Here is an 18965-nt window from a genome sequence, read left to right on the forward strand (position 1 = left end):
ACTTCATATGGATATGCCCATGTGTGTGCCCAGACAAACATAGGCATGCTCTTCCCGCCCAAGCATGTACACAACATGCTTGCATAAAAAGAAAATAAATGCAAAAGGGACTGGGCTGTGATTCAGTTTTAGAACACCTGCCTGGTATGTACAAAAGTCTGGGTTCAATGCCTAGCACTGAAGGCAAATAAGCAGAGCAAACACATTCCTGGCAGCTCTCTCTGCCATCTTTCTGCACCAGCTCCTTACAGCTAGAACCCCACCCCTTCTCCACCCCAGCTTTTCCAGCACTCAGCCTTCACACCCCCACCCACCTTTGACGATCCCCTCACATCCTCTGCATCACTGACTGCTTCTTATACTGGCATTTACTGATGAATTGAAGGCCCGGCTCAGAGAGAAACACTCAGTGTTAAGGACACGAGAGAGCCATATTTATTTCACATGGACAAGCATGGTTCCGTGCATGCTGAACATGAAAGCTCGTGTGAAGAAAGTACCCGTAACAGCAGAATTATGTGCTTTTGTCCACAGGGAGCAGGGAAGAGTCACAGAGGGCTCTTTTGAAGACAGCATCCTCCAAGCACAGTGGAGACCACCAGCTTTGAAGTCGCAGGCTCATTTCGTCATCGCAGAGTCCGTCTCCTGGAGCGGCCAGGGAGCTGCTTTTGGCTCTGCGCACTGTTGATGAGCTGCTGCGTCCTGAGGAGGGTGGAGGGCCTTCTGACATCCCACCACGTGGGGCTGCTGAGGGAAATTAAGCTCAGGGAGAAGAGACATGCCACTTGGAATTAAGAAGCCCACCACTGAGTGGTGCTCCGAGATCTGACAGATTGCTGTTCTCACAGCAACAGAAACATCTCCGCTTGGACTGGGAGATCCACCCTTCCACAGCAATTCCCCAAGACCTCTCCTGGGCAGATGGGAGCAGATTCTAGAACCGGATGGGTATGCCAGAAGCAGGTAGAATTTTCCTGGACAGAGCGGGGAACCACCAGTCTCTTGGTCTTTATTTAGCTTCCTGGTTCCAAGATGATCTATCATGGGATTCAAGATGGGAAGAGGGACTGGAGGTGAGGATCAGGGTCTCTGGGAGCAAACCTTGTGGAAGACGCAAGAGTAGAGCCCCTGTACCTCAGAGACTCACTCCCACCGGAAATCCTGGCCAACGGTTTCATAAAATTTAATATTATAAGGTCTATAAAATTCCCGGAGCTGGTCTATGACTTCAGGATCGATCTGTACATGAGTTCTCCCTTTTGATTTGCCCAGGCATCGAGGCAGGACAGTCGACTCCGGTTTTTTCAAGCAAGGGAATCCTTTGGTCTTGTTGAAGTAGAAGTGCTTGTCTGTGATGAATCTCTTTATGCCCAGGAAGTCCTGAATGCGCCCCATTTCGCCGGCCGGGTCGGTGATGAGCCGCTCGCCGCTGACGAAGTGGATCTGGGCCAGCGGGAAGTACCGTAGCCAGCTCTCCAGGTGCAGCGCATACATGCCGATGCGGATGGCATTCCAGGACACGTCCACCAGGCCCAAGCTGCGGTTTCGGAAGGACAGGCCCTCAAAGGTGGGGATGTCCGGCTTCTTGGAAAGCGTCTGCGTGTAGTCAGAGATGGCTCGGGTCACTGGGTTCCGCACCACCACGATCAGCTTGGTGTCTCGTGACATGTTGAAGATCCGTCGAGGGGCTTCTTGGGTCACGAAATAGCTGGGCGTCTTCTCCAGTGTGATCTGGGTCTCCAAGGTCCTCGGCATCAGGCTCCTGGGGGGGGGGCAAGCAGAAGCAACACATCATCAGAGAGTGTGGTTGTTTTGGGGGTGCTGCTGTTAGCCCCCTCCACTTGCCGACCCACGCAGGCCCCTCACTCCTACCCCATTTTAGGTTCTTACATGGTGAGAAACTCACTCCAACTAATGTCGAATCTTTTAAAAATACGTTTAACAAGGGTTTCATTAAGACGACAGAAACAAACTAAATATCTGTCAGCATATTAAACAAATTAACCAACCGGTGGAGCCCAGTAGATCTGCATGTGCTGATATACAATGATTGCCCCCACACAGTAAGCCTCTGTATCTGTGCGTCCTACAGGCAGAGAGTCCGTCAGTTGTGGATTGAAAACATTCGGGGAAGCCAGGCAAGTGAGATGGTCTGAGTTTGTATCCCTGGAATCCTTGTAAAGATGGGGATCTGCATGTGTGTAAAGGCTAGCACTCCTGTGCAAGACGGGCAGGGATAGGGAATCTGTGGAGGCTCTAGGCCAGCTGGCTTGGTCTATACCCAGAGCCGACCTCTCCATTTCATTGGGAAGTAGGAGGACAGAGGCAGAAACCTAGCCGATGGTGTTCTGGAGCCCCAGCTGGCCAGGTCCTGTAGGCCTCTGTGGGAACTACCCACTACCGCCAACTATGGTGACACAGGGAAGCAAAGGGAAGCTGCCTCAAACAAGGTGAGAGATAAGGAATGACACCCTAGGCTGTCCTCTGATCTGTACACCCATAACATGCTACACACACACACACACACACACACAAATTAAAAATATTTCAGGAAAGGGCACGTGTACTAAATATATACAGATGTTTCTCTGTATGCACTATTACTGTATTGCATGATAAACCAGTCACCTAGAGACGATTCAAAGACTGCATGAGGGTGAGATACTACATCATCTCATAGAAAAGACTCCAACATCCACAGAGTTTGGTACTGTGGGGCCTCACACCAAGGATGACCCCGTCCTCTATAATGAAGAAAGGCCATATGGCATCCTACCGCAGGAGGGAGACACAGGGCTCTGGTAATTGTAGTTAGTGCTGGGGGGAGAGCTGTCCGTGGGTGGGGAGAGCTAGGCAATCGGGGAGAAATGAGAACTACATTTGACTGTACAATCTTTTACGCTGCTTGAGATTTTTAATGTGTTTATTATGTATTCAAAAATACAAAGTAAGTCGTTGACTATTATCCTGGCAAAAAAAAATATTTCATAAAAATATATTAAATTCTTTTCTTCTCTTTTTTCTTTATTTTATTTTATTTTTATTTATTTATTTATTTTTTGAGGAGCAAAAGGCTTGTTTTTGCAAGAATAGCAACTGTTACAGAAATGAGTTCTGGCATCTTCTGTGGAAAAACATCTGAATTACATCCTTTGTGTAGGCTGCACGAAGCACAGACCTCTCCAGGCTGGTAGCAACCTCAGCCAGAGCCGTCTTTCCCTTGTTTTTTTAATTTTCTGGCTCTGCTTGGGACTTCAAGGGATGAAGGTAGCAGCTCTGCAGTCTCCCTTCCGGATATTTCTCTTGCTATCCTTGATGGAGAACACCCCTCGTTCCCAGTTGCTGCTTTTCTCTGAAGGTCACAGTTTGTCTTTAAACCAGCTGCACAGTGAACATTACATAAGAATGCAACTTTTTCTTTCTTCCTTTCTGCTTCTCTCCTTCTTAGCTTATTTCCTTCTCCCCTACGCCCTTGCTTAAATAAAGATATCTAGGGTTCTACCCTAAACCAATTAATTACAAATATTATGGGCTTAGGTCTGTTGTTTTAAAGGTTTTCACTGAATTAGGTGAGGCCCAACAAGAAAGCAGAGTTAAGACAAACCATCTCCCCAGTTCTACATTCCCTCTGACAGTTCACTTCACCATCCCCCAAAACATCCATACCCGCACTTCAGTGGGGCACAGACTCGCCATGCCCAGCATTCTCCCTGCCTCCTGTCACCTCCAGCCGGCCTCACAGCGTTCCAACCTCTACCCCGTCACCAGTTTTTCTCTTCTTTCCTCTAGATAATCTCATTCACAGCCAGTCCTTGGGCCTCGTCCTTGAAACTGTCACAACTTCGAAACGTTTCACCTGAAACGTATTCTAGGGCCATGAAACGAGTTTAATTTGGAATCTCCCGAAGTCGCATCCAAATAGAACCCGTGAGTGTGGCTTAATTTTGAGGGGAAGAGTCCACGAAGATCTAAAGGTGAAGCCCCACATCCTGAAGTGTGTGGGACTCAAATCCATGGCAGTAACCTCAGACGCACAGCGAAGGAGGTCAGCTGAGACGGTAAAGTAGTAAGCCTGAAGGCCAAGAACAGCATGGTTTTCACCAGAGGCTACGGGATGGGCACAGAGCTGGGCTCCTTCACAGAACATACAGGAGACCAACCCTGCTTGCAAACTCACCTCCAAAACTGAGGAAAGAATCGCCTTCTGGTGTTTTACTGGTGCCTGTTTTCTAGACATCTGCTACGGCAGCCACAGGAAATGACAGGTTACAACCCTGTCTCCTCTCACCTTTACCACAGTTACAAACTCACTACACCTGTCCTCAAATTTATCTACGAGCCTCTTGAGTTCACTTTAATCTTCTGGGCACAGTGGACAATAGTTTCAACATCGCCATCAGCATTGCTTGGTCTCTCTGTCTCTAACAATGCAGCATTCCAACTATTTATCCTTTCCAGTTTCACACACAAGGTTCTAACCAGTAACTATTTATCCTTTCCAGTTTCACACACAAGGTTCTAACCAGTAGTCAGAACTGTTGAACCTTCAGACAGTTATCAGTTCTAGCTTTAGGTGAGTCTTCAGCTATGGGTCACATTGGTCTTCACGGCATCGTCTATCATTCTTCAGTGTTTCCAATTCGCACTGTAAACTCTCAACCCTGCTTCTCCTACCCACTCTTAACATGAGACTAGCTTCCCCCACATAAAGAAGGTATAAACTCTCATCTCCCAAATCCTTCAGTTTTCTTCTATCCAGTCTTGAAACTGACCTTTGTCTGAACTCATTCCCAGGCCCTCTTGTTGGTTTCAGAGAACATTGTGTGTTGGGCTCATGGGGTCCACCTGTGAGAACAAGGTATGCTGGGCTTATAGTCTACCTTTGTGAGAACAAGGTGTGCTGGGCTCACGGTCCACCTGTGCTCAGCTTCCTTCCTCGGGAGTCTCTGACTACCCATCCTGGGGCTCCACAGTCACTGTGCAGGAAGGCTGATGCAACTGGTATTTTTGTGCAAAACTCAAGGTCTGTATCAAATTGCTTGAGTTGGAAATTTTCATAGTGGTTGTTTGTATGGAGTGGGCAGTTTCCTAAAATGTGAGATATCAAGCCAGCTATGGTAGCATGTCTGTAATCCCAGAACTTGGAAGGCAGAGACAAGAGAATCATGAATTAAAGGGTGCCCTGGGCTACACAGTGGGAGCCCCAGCCTTTCTCAAAAGAATAGGGAAAGAGACACACAGAGAGAAAGAATTAAAACAACCCAGAAGGCATCTCAATGGACCCCTTTGGCTGGAGGTTCTTACACGTAAACAATTAGGAGTTTAGGATGAGAGTAGACACTGCTGCACTATGGGACAGGACACTTCAACCTCTGCCAAGGGTTTTCCAAACTCTGTGGATGCTATTGATGGGAAGGTCTTCCCCGGCCATTGCTCAACCGGCCATTAAATAGATTTCTTTGCAACATCCTTCAGTACAATAAGGACTATCGAGAAGGAAACAGTGGAAGCAGCACTTTCCAAGCCTTAGTAGGCCAGCTGTGAACTTTTGCCCAGAGCATTCATTAACATCCTCCCTTTTCCCAGTTTGGAAAATTCCGATCAAGTCTGGTGACCTCCAGAGTGGCACAGTATCCCCAAGTTGGACACTGACAGAGGCCTCTACCATTCTAATTCCTAATATGCTCAAAAATTGCAAAAACAACATGACCAGGGCTGAACTAAAGGGACCAGGTTACAGGCTGGAAAGGCGGCTCAGTGGCTGCGAACGCTTGCTGTGAAAACATGAAGATCCACAGTTTGGATTCTGGTAACCACAAAAATTGCCAGGTGTGCTGAGCATTCATGTAACACTGGTGCTGAGACAGGAGGATTGTTGCCGCTTGCTGGCCTCCACCCTAGCTCCTGGTGCATCGAGAGACCCCGTCTCAAGGGAATAAGGGGTAGGGGCAGTGATAGAGCAGGTCCTCCCCTAGCTTTAGCACACACACACATAGGCATCCATACTTGCATACATGATCACACACATGCATACACACACGAACCAGATTATAAATAAATCCACAGTGGTCGTGCCAAAAGTTGAAGGGCTTCTATGCATGACAACTTGCCTCTATCTCTTCAAAGAGCAGTCTTCAGTACTCGTTTCTGTCTAGGTCATTGGAACAGAGCACTAGCTCCTGCGACAGCCCTTGTTAGGGAGGCTGGCTGTCCGAGCTCTCCACACACAGGTGGGGACGTGAGACTGCCTGGAGGCCTGCCTTTTCTCCTTATGTCACAGACAGAAAATTGCTTGTTTACAGTTGCCAGCAAACACCCGAATGCTTCTCCACGGCTTATCCCTCTGAAGTCTCGGTCTCCCTTCTTTTCTACCTAACATTAAAAAATCAAAACCAAACAGGAGCCTATTTCTACACTTGCTGTTTGGACTTTCCCTCTACCTGTTGTTTTAACTTGCTCAGCAACGATTTTTTTTCCCCACAGCCAATTACAGCCTGGATCTTTTTTTTCCCATAGAACTGCAATACTACTGCTTTGGACAAAGTCTTGGTAGCTTGAGGAGCCAGCAGGTGATGGAAGTCAGGCAAATGAAGTCCGGCTTGGTGTCCTAAGACTGAAAACGTGTCATAAGGACTGAAGATGGAGCTTTGCCAGCCAGACACAGGGTCCTGAGGAGGCTTCCGAAGTACGTGTCGGTAGCTTGCCATGGTTCTCCGGGATTTTACCATTTCTGAGGTGCGATTCTTGCTTTCCTTTGGAGTCTGTAAGTTACGCACACCCTGCCAATAAACCACTGCCTCTTAAGTGACGGGTGGCTCCTGTTGCTTGCAGCCCTGACTTGCAATCTTGCCCTCTTCTCCTTCCTTTAAGTGAAGCAGGGTACAGCGCATGTGTGGATACTCCACCAGAATCTGCCTACAAAGCGTGGCACATGGCACCTCTCTACCAGCATATTTTTAAGGATCTGTTTGTTTGTTTATTTACGTATGTGTATGTGTGGTCTTCTTGCACGTATGCCCGTGCACCATTGTTTGAGGTGCCCATGGAATCCAGAATAGGACGTCGGATCCCCTGGAGCTGGAGTTATGGATGGTTATGAATCTCCACACGAATGCTGGTTGAACCTGGGCCCTCTGGAAGAACAGTGCTCTTAACTGCTGAGCCATCCCTCCAGCCCTCTATATTTTTGAGATTTAAATGGGGTCAACAACTCAGAATTCCTGCTGAGTTCCTCAGCCTCTCTCAACTTCCTGACTTTCTCCAGTCTAGTCTGGATCTTCCCAATAGATTATTCCCCATTTCTCTCCTTGTATCACCCCGAATGACCTACTTCCTTTCCCAGTCTACGGCCAGCACCTGGGAGGTGATTCACAAGTTGGTAATGGGAGCTGTAATTTCAGCTTTCCTGTGTTCTAAACTCCACTGTCTGTGGGCTGAACATCCACCTCAACAACCAAGCTCACCATTTTCCTCCTCAAATCATATTCCTGTAAAGACACAAACAAACAAACAAACAAATAAACAAACAAAAGAACCCAAACATGTCTATTGTTTTTTCTTGGAACATTTGCCTTCCCGTAACTTATCCTTCGATGTTCGTGCGTGCTTCTATTGGCTTCAATCCATTCTGCCACCAGGGGAAACCCTCTAAAGTAAATCCAATCAACTCAAGCCTCAATGATTCCTTAGAATAAAGTCAGTGTTTCATGAAATTTGAGGTCCCTGCCTACCTTTCTAGAATTAATCCCCATCACTGCCTGGTAAACTGATTGCCATGCCATACTGAACATAAGACCCACTCTCCAAACACAAGTGTTTGTTTTTTTTTTTTTTTTGTATGTGGTTTTCCTTTGCTGAATTAATTTTTTGGGGGGAGCGGTACATGTGCACACTTACATGTGGAGGTCAGAGGTCAACCTTAGGTGTCGTTCCTCATGTATATGTCCACCTTGGGTTTTTGTTCTGTTTTGTTTTTTGGGACTGGGTCTCTCACTGGCCTGGAGCTTGGCCATTGAGTCCTAGGGATCTGCCATTCTCAGCCTCCCGTGTGGAGATTGCAAGCATGTGCCACCCTGTTCAGCTTTCTGTGTGGAGCCTGACGCTGAAGTTTCTCTCATGTGTGGCAAGCACTTTGCTGGCCCAGCAGTCTTTCAATCCTGTACTCTAAATGCTTCGAGACTTATTACTGGCTTTTGTCTTGCTTGCTCTAATGAACGCTTCCTCATATTGTCTCCCAGTATTTTGTATTTATCAGCATCATCTGACCTTTTGGTGATTATCTCTTATGTCTCTTTTTATTACCAAGGATTATAAGCTGTCTGGACATGTCTACTGTTTATTTTCTTTTCTTCACCTATAACCCAGCCCACCATCACTGCTCAGTGAGTAGATCCAAGATTCAATCTCTTTCCAAGTCCACTGCAGGGAGGAGATGAGGGAGGGAGGGTGGGATTGGGAAGGAATGAGGGAGCGGGATACAGCTGGGATACTGAGTTAATAAAATGCAACTAATAATAAAAATTAAAATAAATAAATTAATTAATTAAAAAAAGATTCAATCTCAGAAATAGGTCTGTTGGGAGGTAGCCTGTTGCTGTATCAACAATACAATGCCCTATGTAATCAGCTTATAAGGAAACGTTTATTTTGGCTCACAGTGTTGGGTAACCCAGTCTGTAGTTATTGCCTCCATTTCTTGAGCCCATATAGGAGAACATGGGGTTGAGAAAGGTTTCTACTTTACAGGCAGGAAGCACAAAAGGAGCTAAGCTGTCTCTGATACCTCTCCAAGAGCCCACTCCAGTGACCAAAGGGCCTCCCACTAGGCCCCGCCCCTTAAAGTTCCACCACCTCCCAATAAAACCACTGGCTGGGGGCTAAGCTGCTAACATATCGGCCACAGTGTGGCTTCTGAGTCCTCACATGTCAGCACTGGTTTATAAGCTTAGTACTCCCTTAGCAATCTGGCAGAGGAAGGCCTTGGCAGAGAGTCATAGAAGCAGTATTTTTTGTTGTTCTAAAGATGTCATTGTGGCCATGGATGCCACAGACGGAATGGGAAACCCAAGCTCTGTTTCCATCACATACTGCAGAAGCAAGAGGGAAAAACGGGGCTTAGAGGAGCACCTCCCTCAGCACTTCTGTGCTGCTCTCTGCCCTTGCTCGCTGCCTCAAGGCTCAGCACTGTGCCCGATGACTGCCCTGGGAGTTCCTGGAGAGGTACTTCACCTGCATCCCAAGACAGACTTATTTAGCTACAGACTCGGAGCACGGGGCCCAGGAGCCTCAGGGTGAGAGCTGACGTTTCTAGTGGGCAAGAAAGGGTGGTAGAGAGCAGTGGTTCTCAACCTCCCCAATGCTGTGGCTTTAATTCGGTTCCTCATGCTGTGGTGACCCCACCCATAGAATTGTTTTGTTGCTACTTCCAAACTGTAATTTTGCTCCTGTTATCAACTGTAATGTAACTATTTGTGTTTTCTGATGCTCTTAGGTGACCCCTGTGAAAGGGTTCTTTGACCCCCAAAAGGGTCTCGGCCCTGGTATAGACTATGCATTCCTGTGCCTCACAGCCTTCACCGGAGCTGTTCATGAGTAGTCTACAATGCGCCCATGTTGCTCCCTCATGCTTCCCTACTCAGTGGAATTTTGGTAAGGGTCTATAGACGGATCTTTTCTTTTCTTTTTCCTGTTCTCATTCTTTCCTTCTTTTTTCTTTTCCTTCCTTCCTTCTTTCCTCCCTCCCTCCCTCCCTCCCTCCCTCCCTCCCTCCCTCCCTCTCTCTCTCTCTCTCTCTCTCTCTCTCTTTCTTTCTTTCTTTCTTTGATAAATCTCATGTATTTCAGACTGGCCTCAAATTTGCTTTTAGTCAAGGATGACCTTGAACTTCCGATATTCTTGCCTCTCCCTGACAAGTTTGGGGGTCACAGGTTTGTGCTATCATCCGAGGTTATGTGGTTCTGGGGATCAAACCCAGGCTGTGCATGCTAGGCAAGCATTCTATCAACCGAGTCATATCTCTACTCCCCAGATCACTTCTCACGAGAGTGTTGGAAACACTCAGAGTTTGCATTGCTGTCTTGGTCCATGGCTGTATTCTCAGAGCTGGGAAGGAGATCACTCTTCGTGTGTTTCTGAAAATATCCATCGAGGAGAGCAAGAGACCATGAGAGCTTTCCTTTGGGAAGAATGAGGCAGGAGGATCACCCATTACTATGCTGTCCTGCACCTCAGAGTTCTGCGCTGTGTCATCTAAAGGAAAAACTCAGATTTCCCACAGAGCTTACTAGAGAGAACAATTTAAATCTTTTTTTTTTCCAGATGTGAAAAGATAGTTAGGAAGACCACCGTAAGGGAGGGAGGAAGGAGCTATTTCAGCTCACAGTTCTGGAGTGTGTTGTTAGCTGACTCCACTCTTCTGTGTCGAAGCAGAATCGTCATGGTGGGGAGTACATGCAGGGCAGAGATGCTCCAGAGCTGAGCTGCTGGGACCTTGAAGATCTATGGGTACTAGCCTCAGGTGTAGACTCTTCTGCCGGAGGAGGAAGCCACCAGCGTTCGTGGGAAGCTGATTCCAACATGGGAAACGGGAGGCTTTACCCCTCCAGTCCTAGCTGGCTCACAAAGTTGTCAATACCTCAAGGAATGAAACCATCTCATGTACCTCTATATCTCTGGCATATAAAGCAGGTGTTAAATGAATGCTTCCCCCAGTGAATATACGAATAGAGAGGGGGTGGCAGGGACAAGATATGGCATTCAAAATTAAGCCCCTGATAAGATATATATATCATATATATATATATGATATATATATATATATGACTCAGTAGTGAGTCAACAAACTCGCTGATGACGTAAGTGCCAGTTGTACTCTTTGTCCACTCTCTAGCATCACCACCTGCTGACCATGCCCTCAGTGTGTTGGCCTTTTGGGGATACTTCCTATCCAATCCATGATAGGTTTTCACCGTCCTGGGGCTCTCTGGAAATTACCTCTCTGACTCACATCAGCTACCCAGTGGAACACGGATGGCTCCCACAGCCTCCAGTGTCCACACAAGGTACATCCCATCCTGCACACTCGGGAGCCTGCCGGAGCTGGGCATTATTGGGCACACAGAGTGGGCACGCCTCTGATTATTATAGACAGAGTCTCTGCAAGCCTTCCCTTTGTGAGTTCTGCAGTTGTGTTCTGGAAGGCCCAGCTGCCTGGGGGACTTTGTGATTTATTAGCTCCTAAGTGGGCAGCGAGGCTCCTTGAAAAGCACGGCGGTCTCCGGAGGGATAATTAGCAGCCGCGGCAGAGGGAAGAGGCCTCTTTGCAAAAAGCTGATTCTGAAGGCAAACCCGCTAAACCTCCAGAGCCAAGCTCCGGACACCTGTGGCCATTTACCCTTTGGCTGAGGAAGGTCCAGCTTGTGTCAAGAGGCCACATCCTTCCCCATCTACGGCAGCAAATCCTTACTAGTGTGTGACCCAGGAACAAAATGCTAAATTCCAGTTTAAACCCCACCAGTCACTCTCTATTGCCCACATGAGCTTGAACTAGACAGCACACCTATGGCTCTTTGATCCTGGCCATGGCCACTGCTGGGCTACAGCCAAAGTAGACTATTCAAAGTCCCGTCTGTGCTTCCCTAGGCTATTTCATGCTGAGGGGACTTTGACGTGTGCCCTTTGCATGAAGCATTTCTTAACTTGTCTAAGCAGATGATTGCCTCTGCCACGAAGCCTTTCCTGACTTATCTGTCATTTCCTTTGCCTAGAGGAGTAAGGTATTTGTTTTTATTTTTTATTATTTATGATCCCATGGTACCTGATACAAACATGCCCCATTCTTGACACATTTCCTGAGTCAGTTCTTTAAAGGCAGGACCCTTGCCAGGCACATCTCTGCATCAATAAGGCCTAGTCCCGTAGCTGGTATGCATTCCGGTATTCATTAATTAAACAAGCATTTGTTTAGCACCTGCTCTACTCCAGGGATACAAAGACATGTCAAGCATACTTTTTTTTTTTTTTTTTCCTCGAGGAGTTAACAGCTTTGTAGGCAAACTGGGATTGGAAGAGGGCTCCATCAGAACTTAGCTTCCCACAAAACCTGGCCACTTTTATTCTCTGGCAGAAGGGTCTATGTCTGAAACCAGCTTCCTGTAGGTCCCCCAAGTTCCTAGCTACCAGTCAAAGCCCATCAGCCAGTCATCTGATTACCTCCAAACTGACAAGGCTGCTATCTTCATTGCCCTAACAACAGGAAGCCGATTCTATTGGCAGCACATGGTCATCAGCACAGAGACTCACATGTGGCCAAGATGCAGAGAACAAGAGGCTGTGGGATGCTCAGCCCTAAGAGGAACGTGTGTGCCCCGCTCCTTCTTACCAAGGCTCAGGGATCCTTTCAGAAGAGGGGCAGAAAAAGTGTGAGAGCCAGAGACAGTGAATGACAGGAAACAGTGTTTTCTCCACGCAGCAGGACAGCTGCACATTTGAACTCATCACAGTTGTGACAGCATGGATGGGACCCAAGCATGGCCAAGCCAGTCTAAATCCCAGCATGGAGAGGGGCACTGGGCATGAAGCCTCATGCTAAGCATGGAGCTATTAGCAATTAGCTGCTGGGAGAGAGAGGGAGGAGGGGAGCTTCTCCAAGAGTGCAGGTCCTGGAAAGTCAACCTCTCTCAAGTGGGAAATCACACAGAAATGTTTGGGCAGAACAAATGAGCCTTGAGAGGGGGAAAAGGGACACAAAGTTGGGTGGCTCTAGGAAGGGTTGGAGGAAGGGTGACTGTGATAAACGCACTGAATGGAATTCTTAAAAGAACCAATACTTTTTTTTTTTTTAAAGAAAGTTGGTGGAGGTGTGGAAGTGAGGGATTTTTTTTTTCCTGGGGCTGAAATCCCAGGGAGGGTCAGCCCTTGGCAGGCCCCTCCTAGTTATTGGGATAAGACAGCATTGCTTATTCTCTCTGCCTCCAATTCCGTTATATAGACACCACGTGACACACCCATACAGAGAATGATGGGCTCTTTTAATAACTAGACATGCATGTACTTTGGAATTCAAGAGACTTCTTATTTTATTTTATTTTACAAAGCTTTTATTTTAGTTCTGTAACTTGCTCATTATAAGGAATTATGCAGCAGATACCAGCTATGCACAGGGCTGTATCCCACAAACCCAGACAGGAACAAGCCGATAACTGACATTTGGCGTGCTGTGTCTCAGCCAATATCTGTTCTAAGCTCAAGGACAAAATCATCTTGCTCCAGTGTCACAATAACCCTACCTAGCAGGCTCTCACAGTTCCTGTTTGGGGCCTGTGGAAAGTAGGACACAGAGAACTGAGGGAAATCACCAACGCAACACTGTCTGGATTCAAGCACGGCTTCAGCACTGGAGGAAAACGTGAGAATGTGAAAAATTCATCTTGGCACTAGGACAGCCTTTCTAGGCATGAGACAAAAACCACGGGAAAGTTAAAGCACACTGGAAAAAAATATGTCTCTGCAATGAGAAAGTATCATATGTGAAAGGAAAGTGACAAAATCAGCAAATACTTGTAGCATGTCAGCTGGGAACATGGAGGGCAGGCCTCACCTTTTTTCACTTACATATTTCATAAGTATATGAAAATAACCTCAGGCTCTCAACACACTCATTTAAAGGTATGCAAATTAAACTCATGACGAGATCTTTATTCACCTATAACATGGATCATTTATTCACTTATAATGTAGGGTGTGTGTGTGTGTGTGTGTGTGTGTGTGTGTGTGTGTGTGTAGAGGGACTGAGAGAGGGAGAATGGGAGTGAGGAAGAGAGAGAGCAAGCATATGTATACATGCATGCCACAATGTATTTGTGGCAGTCAGGGGACAACCCAGATGTCCCTCAACCAAAGAATGGATGCAGAAATCGTGCTACATTTACACAAGGGGATAGTACTCAGCTATTAGAAACAAGAAAATTGTGGAATTTGCAGGCAAATGGATGGAACTAGAAAAGATCAACCTAAGTGAGGTAATCCAGACCCAGAAAGGCACACGTGGTATGTACTCAATTTACAAACAGATGGTGGACCTATAGTACAGTTAACCATGCTACAATCCACAGACCCAAAGAAGCTAAGTAACAAGGAGGGCCCATGGGAGGGTGCTGGAATGTCACTCAGAAGGGGAGATAGAATAGACAGCAGAAGTGGATGAAGAGAGGGACTGGGCAGGAAATGGACTAGGGAGGGAAACAATGGTGGGGATCAGAGGTGGGGTAAATGGGGGCGGGAGGTGAGAGGGCTGGGAACGAAGGGAAACTGATGGGGGACATCTCTTTGTCAAGCTGGAGGCCTGCAACAGGGCAGGCTCCTGGGAGGATATGGGTGTGAGTCTAGTTGAGACTCCTAATGGGTGGGGGGGACTCAAAGACTGAAGTGACCACTTTCTTGTCAACTACTGCAGGGAGGGGAACAATACCCCCCCAGCAAGCCCCCCCCAATCCCCCTCCTACAAAAAGTTCAGGGTCGAAGAGGGAACAAAGATAGAGGCAGTGTCCAACCAATAACTGGTCCAACCTGAGACCCACCCCATGGTAGAAAGCCAGCTCCTGACACTATTAATGATGCTCTGCTGTGCTTGCAGACAGGAGCCTAACTTGACTGTCCTCTGGGAGGCTCCAGCCAGCAGTAGATGGAGGCAGATGCTGGGACTTGCAGCCAAGCATGGGGCAGAGATCCAGAGGTCCTGTGGAAGTGTTGAGGAAAAGATGGAAGGACCTGGAGGGGACAGGAACCTCACAAGAAGACCAACAGAGACAACTAACCCATCACATGGGGGCTTTCAGAGACGAGACATCAACATACATGGTCTGGACTTAGGTCCCCTGCACATTTATGGCTGATAGGCGGCTTCGTCTTTAAGTGGGTCACTTGGCGAGTGGAGGTGGGAGCTGTTTCTAACATGGACCCTATTGCCTGTTTTTGAATCATTTCCCCATGGCAGGGCTGCCTTGTCTGGCCTCAGGGGGTGAAGATATGCTCAGTCCTGATGGGACTTGATGTGCTGGGGAGGGTTAATAAGGGGGGAGGGGAGGGATCTCCCCTTTTCTAGGAGGAAAGGGAGAGGGGAAGAGGGAAGGAAGAAAATGGGGGACTAGGAGGAGAGGATGGAGAGGGTACCCTTGGGATGTAAAGTAAGTAAATTGAAAAAAAAATATTTTTAAAAAAGGATATCAGTCCTCACTTCCATTGTTTGAGATGAGGTCTCTTGTTCACTGCTGTCATGGTGGGCCAGCTGTCATGTTTATGGGCAGTCTCCACCTTCCATCATTCCCAGTAGAAGCACTGGAGTTACAGACGCATGCTACCGTGTTTGTGTAAGGCTTTGTGTGGGTTCTAAGGAACTAAACTCAGGTCCTCCTCGTACGTGCTCAGCACCTGCCGAGCCACCTCCCCAGCCTTAGGATATATAAACGGTGACAAATTTTAACAAGGATGTGAAGAATGAAATCCCTCTTGACATGGCAGGGCACAAATCAACGCACCTTTAGGAAGGCAGTTAGACATCACCTACAGTGTCTGACACGCACATCCTCTGGACATGGTGGCCGTTGCGCCTCTGGAAATTTATCTGCCCAAATGTGTGAAGACTTGTGTAGGGGATGGGAATGCTCCCTGCAGTAATTGTGGTAGAGATGGAGAGGCATCCCACAGAGATCCTCTATCTTCCCTATCTCCTTACCACATCCAACTAGGAACTGTGGCTGGGGCTTGACTGGAAGAGTGAGTGGAGACATTGCTTCAAGGCCAAGGTGATGATACAATGGGCCCATCCTGCTCCCTGTCTTTCCTGGTGCAGAAGATTCTGTGGCTCTAGAAAAGCGCAAGTCCAACAGGTACAAGGAAGGATGGTGACCTCCTATAACTGGGGAATGCCCTCCCTGAGCACCTGTGAGCCAGGAACAAGCATTTGTTTGTTTGTTGTTTAGTTATTATTATAGCAGCAATCACGAACCTAACTACCACACATCTTCTGTAAAAGACGAAGACTAGGAACAAGCCACGTGGCCATTAGTAGGATGTGGTTTAAATACACTCTAACAAGGCTGTGCCATGGATTATAAAGCGCCTGTTAAGAGCAAGACAGATCTATTTAAAGACAGACAGGGAAGAGAGTCTGGGGTGTGTCATTCACTGGGAAAGGCGAGTTGCAGTCGGGTTAATGTGACCCTATTTGCATTCAGAATCCACGTACATATGATGGAGTGTCTGTGCGCGCGCCTCTGTTCTGAAAGGATGCGCAGGATGGTGTTAGCGGTGGTGCTTACACTGGGGAGTGACCTTGGGAGATCCACTGTGGACGTCGGTGTACAAGGAGGTGTGGCCACGGGAACTTCTTTTCGCCTTTAGCTTTATGTGCGGATGGATCTGCTTCTCTTCTTGGCCTTGAGCACAGGTTCTTGGTCATTAAGAAAGTGTAGCTCATTAAAAGCTGTTTGTAAAAGTCTCCACTGATATGGTTACAGGAAGACGGACGCCTGCTCTGCAGACTGAGGGAAGGAGGGTTGTTCGGAGTGGCTGAAGTGTGGGTGGGTGACGAGGATGTGGCAGGCATCCTTTCTCTAGATGCCGGCCCGGATAGGGGGCTGAGGGACCGTGGGTGTTGAGTGTTTTTGTGACTGCTCGAGCAGCCCCGAGAAGTTTCCTGGCAACTGGACCTCAATTTCTCAGGCTCCATTTGTGGCTGAGCTTGGGGACACCAGCTGCATGTCTGCCCGTCTCCTCTGGGTTTACCTTCTCACTCTCCCTCTGTCCTTCTTCCTGGGTTAAGCCAGTATAATCCCCATGAGGACTAAACAGTGGTCAACATCAGTAGGTGTCATGTGGGGATGTAGAGTCCACATATCTGTCGGGATCCACCGGGAAGCTGGCTTGCCAGTGCTTGCTACTGGGGTAGCCAGTGTCAAGGCAGCCCTGGTATGTATTTGAGGAAGGCTTATTGTAGCCAGCAGTTGAGTAATTGATGTCAGATAAGGAGTTGTGTGTGATTAAAAACAAGAACCAGGACTGAGGTCAGAGCAGTTCCGTTTCCTGGTTCCGTGACTTTCTCATCGGCTTCCTCCCTTAGACAGGCGTGGTGGCTCAGACCTCCTCAGCTGTGCTGATGTCTGAACGAGGTGAGCAAGTGAGAGCCTGTGTTGGCCATAAAGCACCCCTCCTTGAATGGGCTTGCTGTTTGCTATTGGATTTTCCTGCTTGGAGTCAAGGCCCTTTGGGGAGACTGGTGCCTGCTCACTCTCCTGCTGCTGTCCTCTGTCTGCTGTTCCTTCCAGTGGAGGATCTTGAGCTCGAGCTTAATGCTTCCACTTCCTCTTGTGAATCACATTCTTTCTCATCCCAGTGCGCCTGATTTCCATCCCACCTCCTCAAGCTTGTGTATGTATGTGCGCACCTGAGTGTGTGTTTGTAGGTTTTGTCTTCTTTTGTCTCTAGACAGGACTCCAGGTATCCTCATGGGCTTCAGACTTATTATGTAGTCAGGGCTTTGATTTTCTGATCCTCATGACTCCACCACCTGAACGCTGGGATTGCAAGCATGTGCCACCACACTCGATGTATGCAATGCTGGGCATCAAACCTGGAAGGCATTCTACAAGCTGAGCCGCAATCTCGGCCTCCAATTCCAACTTTAGTCCTGTTTTATTTCACCTTTTCTGGAGTGTCTACTCACTCCTTACTTTCTAAATATTTTTCTTCTTGGTTTTGGAAATGCATGATCTTGCTCTCCATGCCTATTTCACATTTATTTTTCCAGGACTTTGCACTGAATCTCCAAATGTCTTCATCATCCACCTGTTGCCAAGCAATACCAAGGTCTAAACTATAAGCAGAGCCAAATGGTAAACCTCCCATCCCTGACCTTCTTCACAGCCAGCTCAGAACTGTCTCAGCTCTCCTTACAGAGCTTCATGACCTTTCTCTATCTGGGGCGATCTACTCAAACTCATTCTGAAGCAGTGAGACATCATAGTGGCACTGATGGGGTCATTATACCCTTTGTGATTGCCATGAGTCAGTCTGGGGCAGTGTATAGACCAACTCCAAGAGGAGCTTTCTCCTCTCCTTCTGCAGCTTGGCCCCTCCTCCCCTTCTCTTCCTACAGCATGGCAGAGCAACTGTAAAGACCCAAAGGAAGGAGACAAGCACCATGGGGCTTTGCAAGCAGCAAAGCCTGAAGCTGGCTGCCCTCTTTCTCTCCCCATCTAAAAAGGGGTTCTGTCAGAGAGCACCTCAGTCAGGAGGTGGCTTCCACCACAGACTCTTGGCTGCCAACACAAAGGACATTAGCACACATGGCTAATCTGCCATGCTCCTCTGGCCAACTGCCTCTCCCCCTCTGCAGGAATGTGACTGTAGCCCTTTCCCATGCTTTTCAAATCACCAAAGCCTGCCCTTTGCAGGTGAGCTTAGCTCATACTCCAGAGGGAATGGAAACCACCTGGGTCAGGAGAAAATGCAGCAGACCCGTCCAACAGCTTTGGCTGACACTCTCCTTAGCTTGATCATCCTTACCTTCAGCATGCTGTGTCTCCCACCGGAGATCTCCATTCAGTTCCCTCACCTCCTGCTGTGTGTGTGCTCAGGTCCACTGAATAAGGACCAGTCAGTCCCCAAGAACTCTGAATGTTTCCCAGGCATTTGCACACTTGTAAGCTCTCCAACCAAATGACTAGATGAATCAATAAGTTTAGGGTTTGTTTGTTTGTTTGTTCGTTTGTTTGTTTGTTTTAAACACCAAACTTTACAACCTCACACATCAGGGTCCCCAGAAATAGGGATGGATTTGCAGGGATGAGGTCTGCAAGCTGGCCCAACTTTCTGCAGCACAATAGTGCCCCCTAGTGGGGAGTGATACTGCTACAGCTGATGGAGTAGACACAGAAAAGTCCCAGGTACCCCTTTGCTGCCTTGGGTGA

The 18965-nt window shown here is 47.8% G+C and overlaps 1 protein-coding gene across 4 annotated transcripts in view; it reads right to left on the reverse strand.

Moving 5' to 3' along the window:
* Positions 1–412: 412 nt before the first annotated feature.
* Hs3st2 (heparan sulfate-glucosamine 3-sulfotransferase 2) overlaps positions 413–18965 on the reverse strand; it is a 104058-nt gene continuing 85505 nt past the window's right edge. For 2 of the 4 annotated variants that reach the window (XM_060366906.1, XM_021640642.2), the window contains one exon: positions 413–1762. In XM_060366906.1, coding sequence (XP_060222889.1) covers positions 1144–1762 — 619 coding nt within the window. In that variant the 3' untranslated portion in view covers positions 413–1143. Of the gene's footprint in view, positions 1763–7330; positions 7488–18965 lie in introns of all 4 variants that reach the window. The other 2 variants (XM_060366908.1, XM_060366907.1) reach the window with 2 other exon arrangements.

The sequence above is a fragment of the Meriones unguiculatus genome, chromosome 14, assembly GCF_030254825.1.
Source record: "Meriones unguiculatus strain TT.TT164.6M chromosome 14, Bangor_MerUng_6.1, whole genome shotgun sequence".
In the NCBI taxonomy this organism is placed as follows: domain Eukaryota; kingdom Metazoa; phylum Chordata; class Mammalia; order Rodentia; family Muridae; genus Meriones; species Meriones unguiculatus.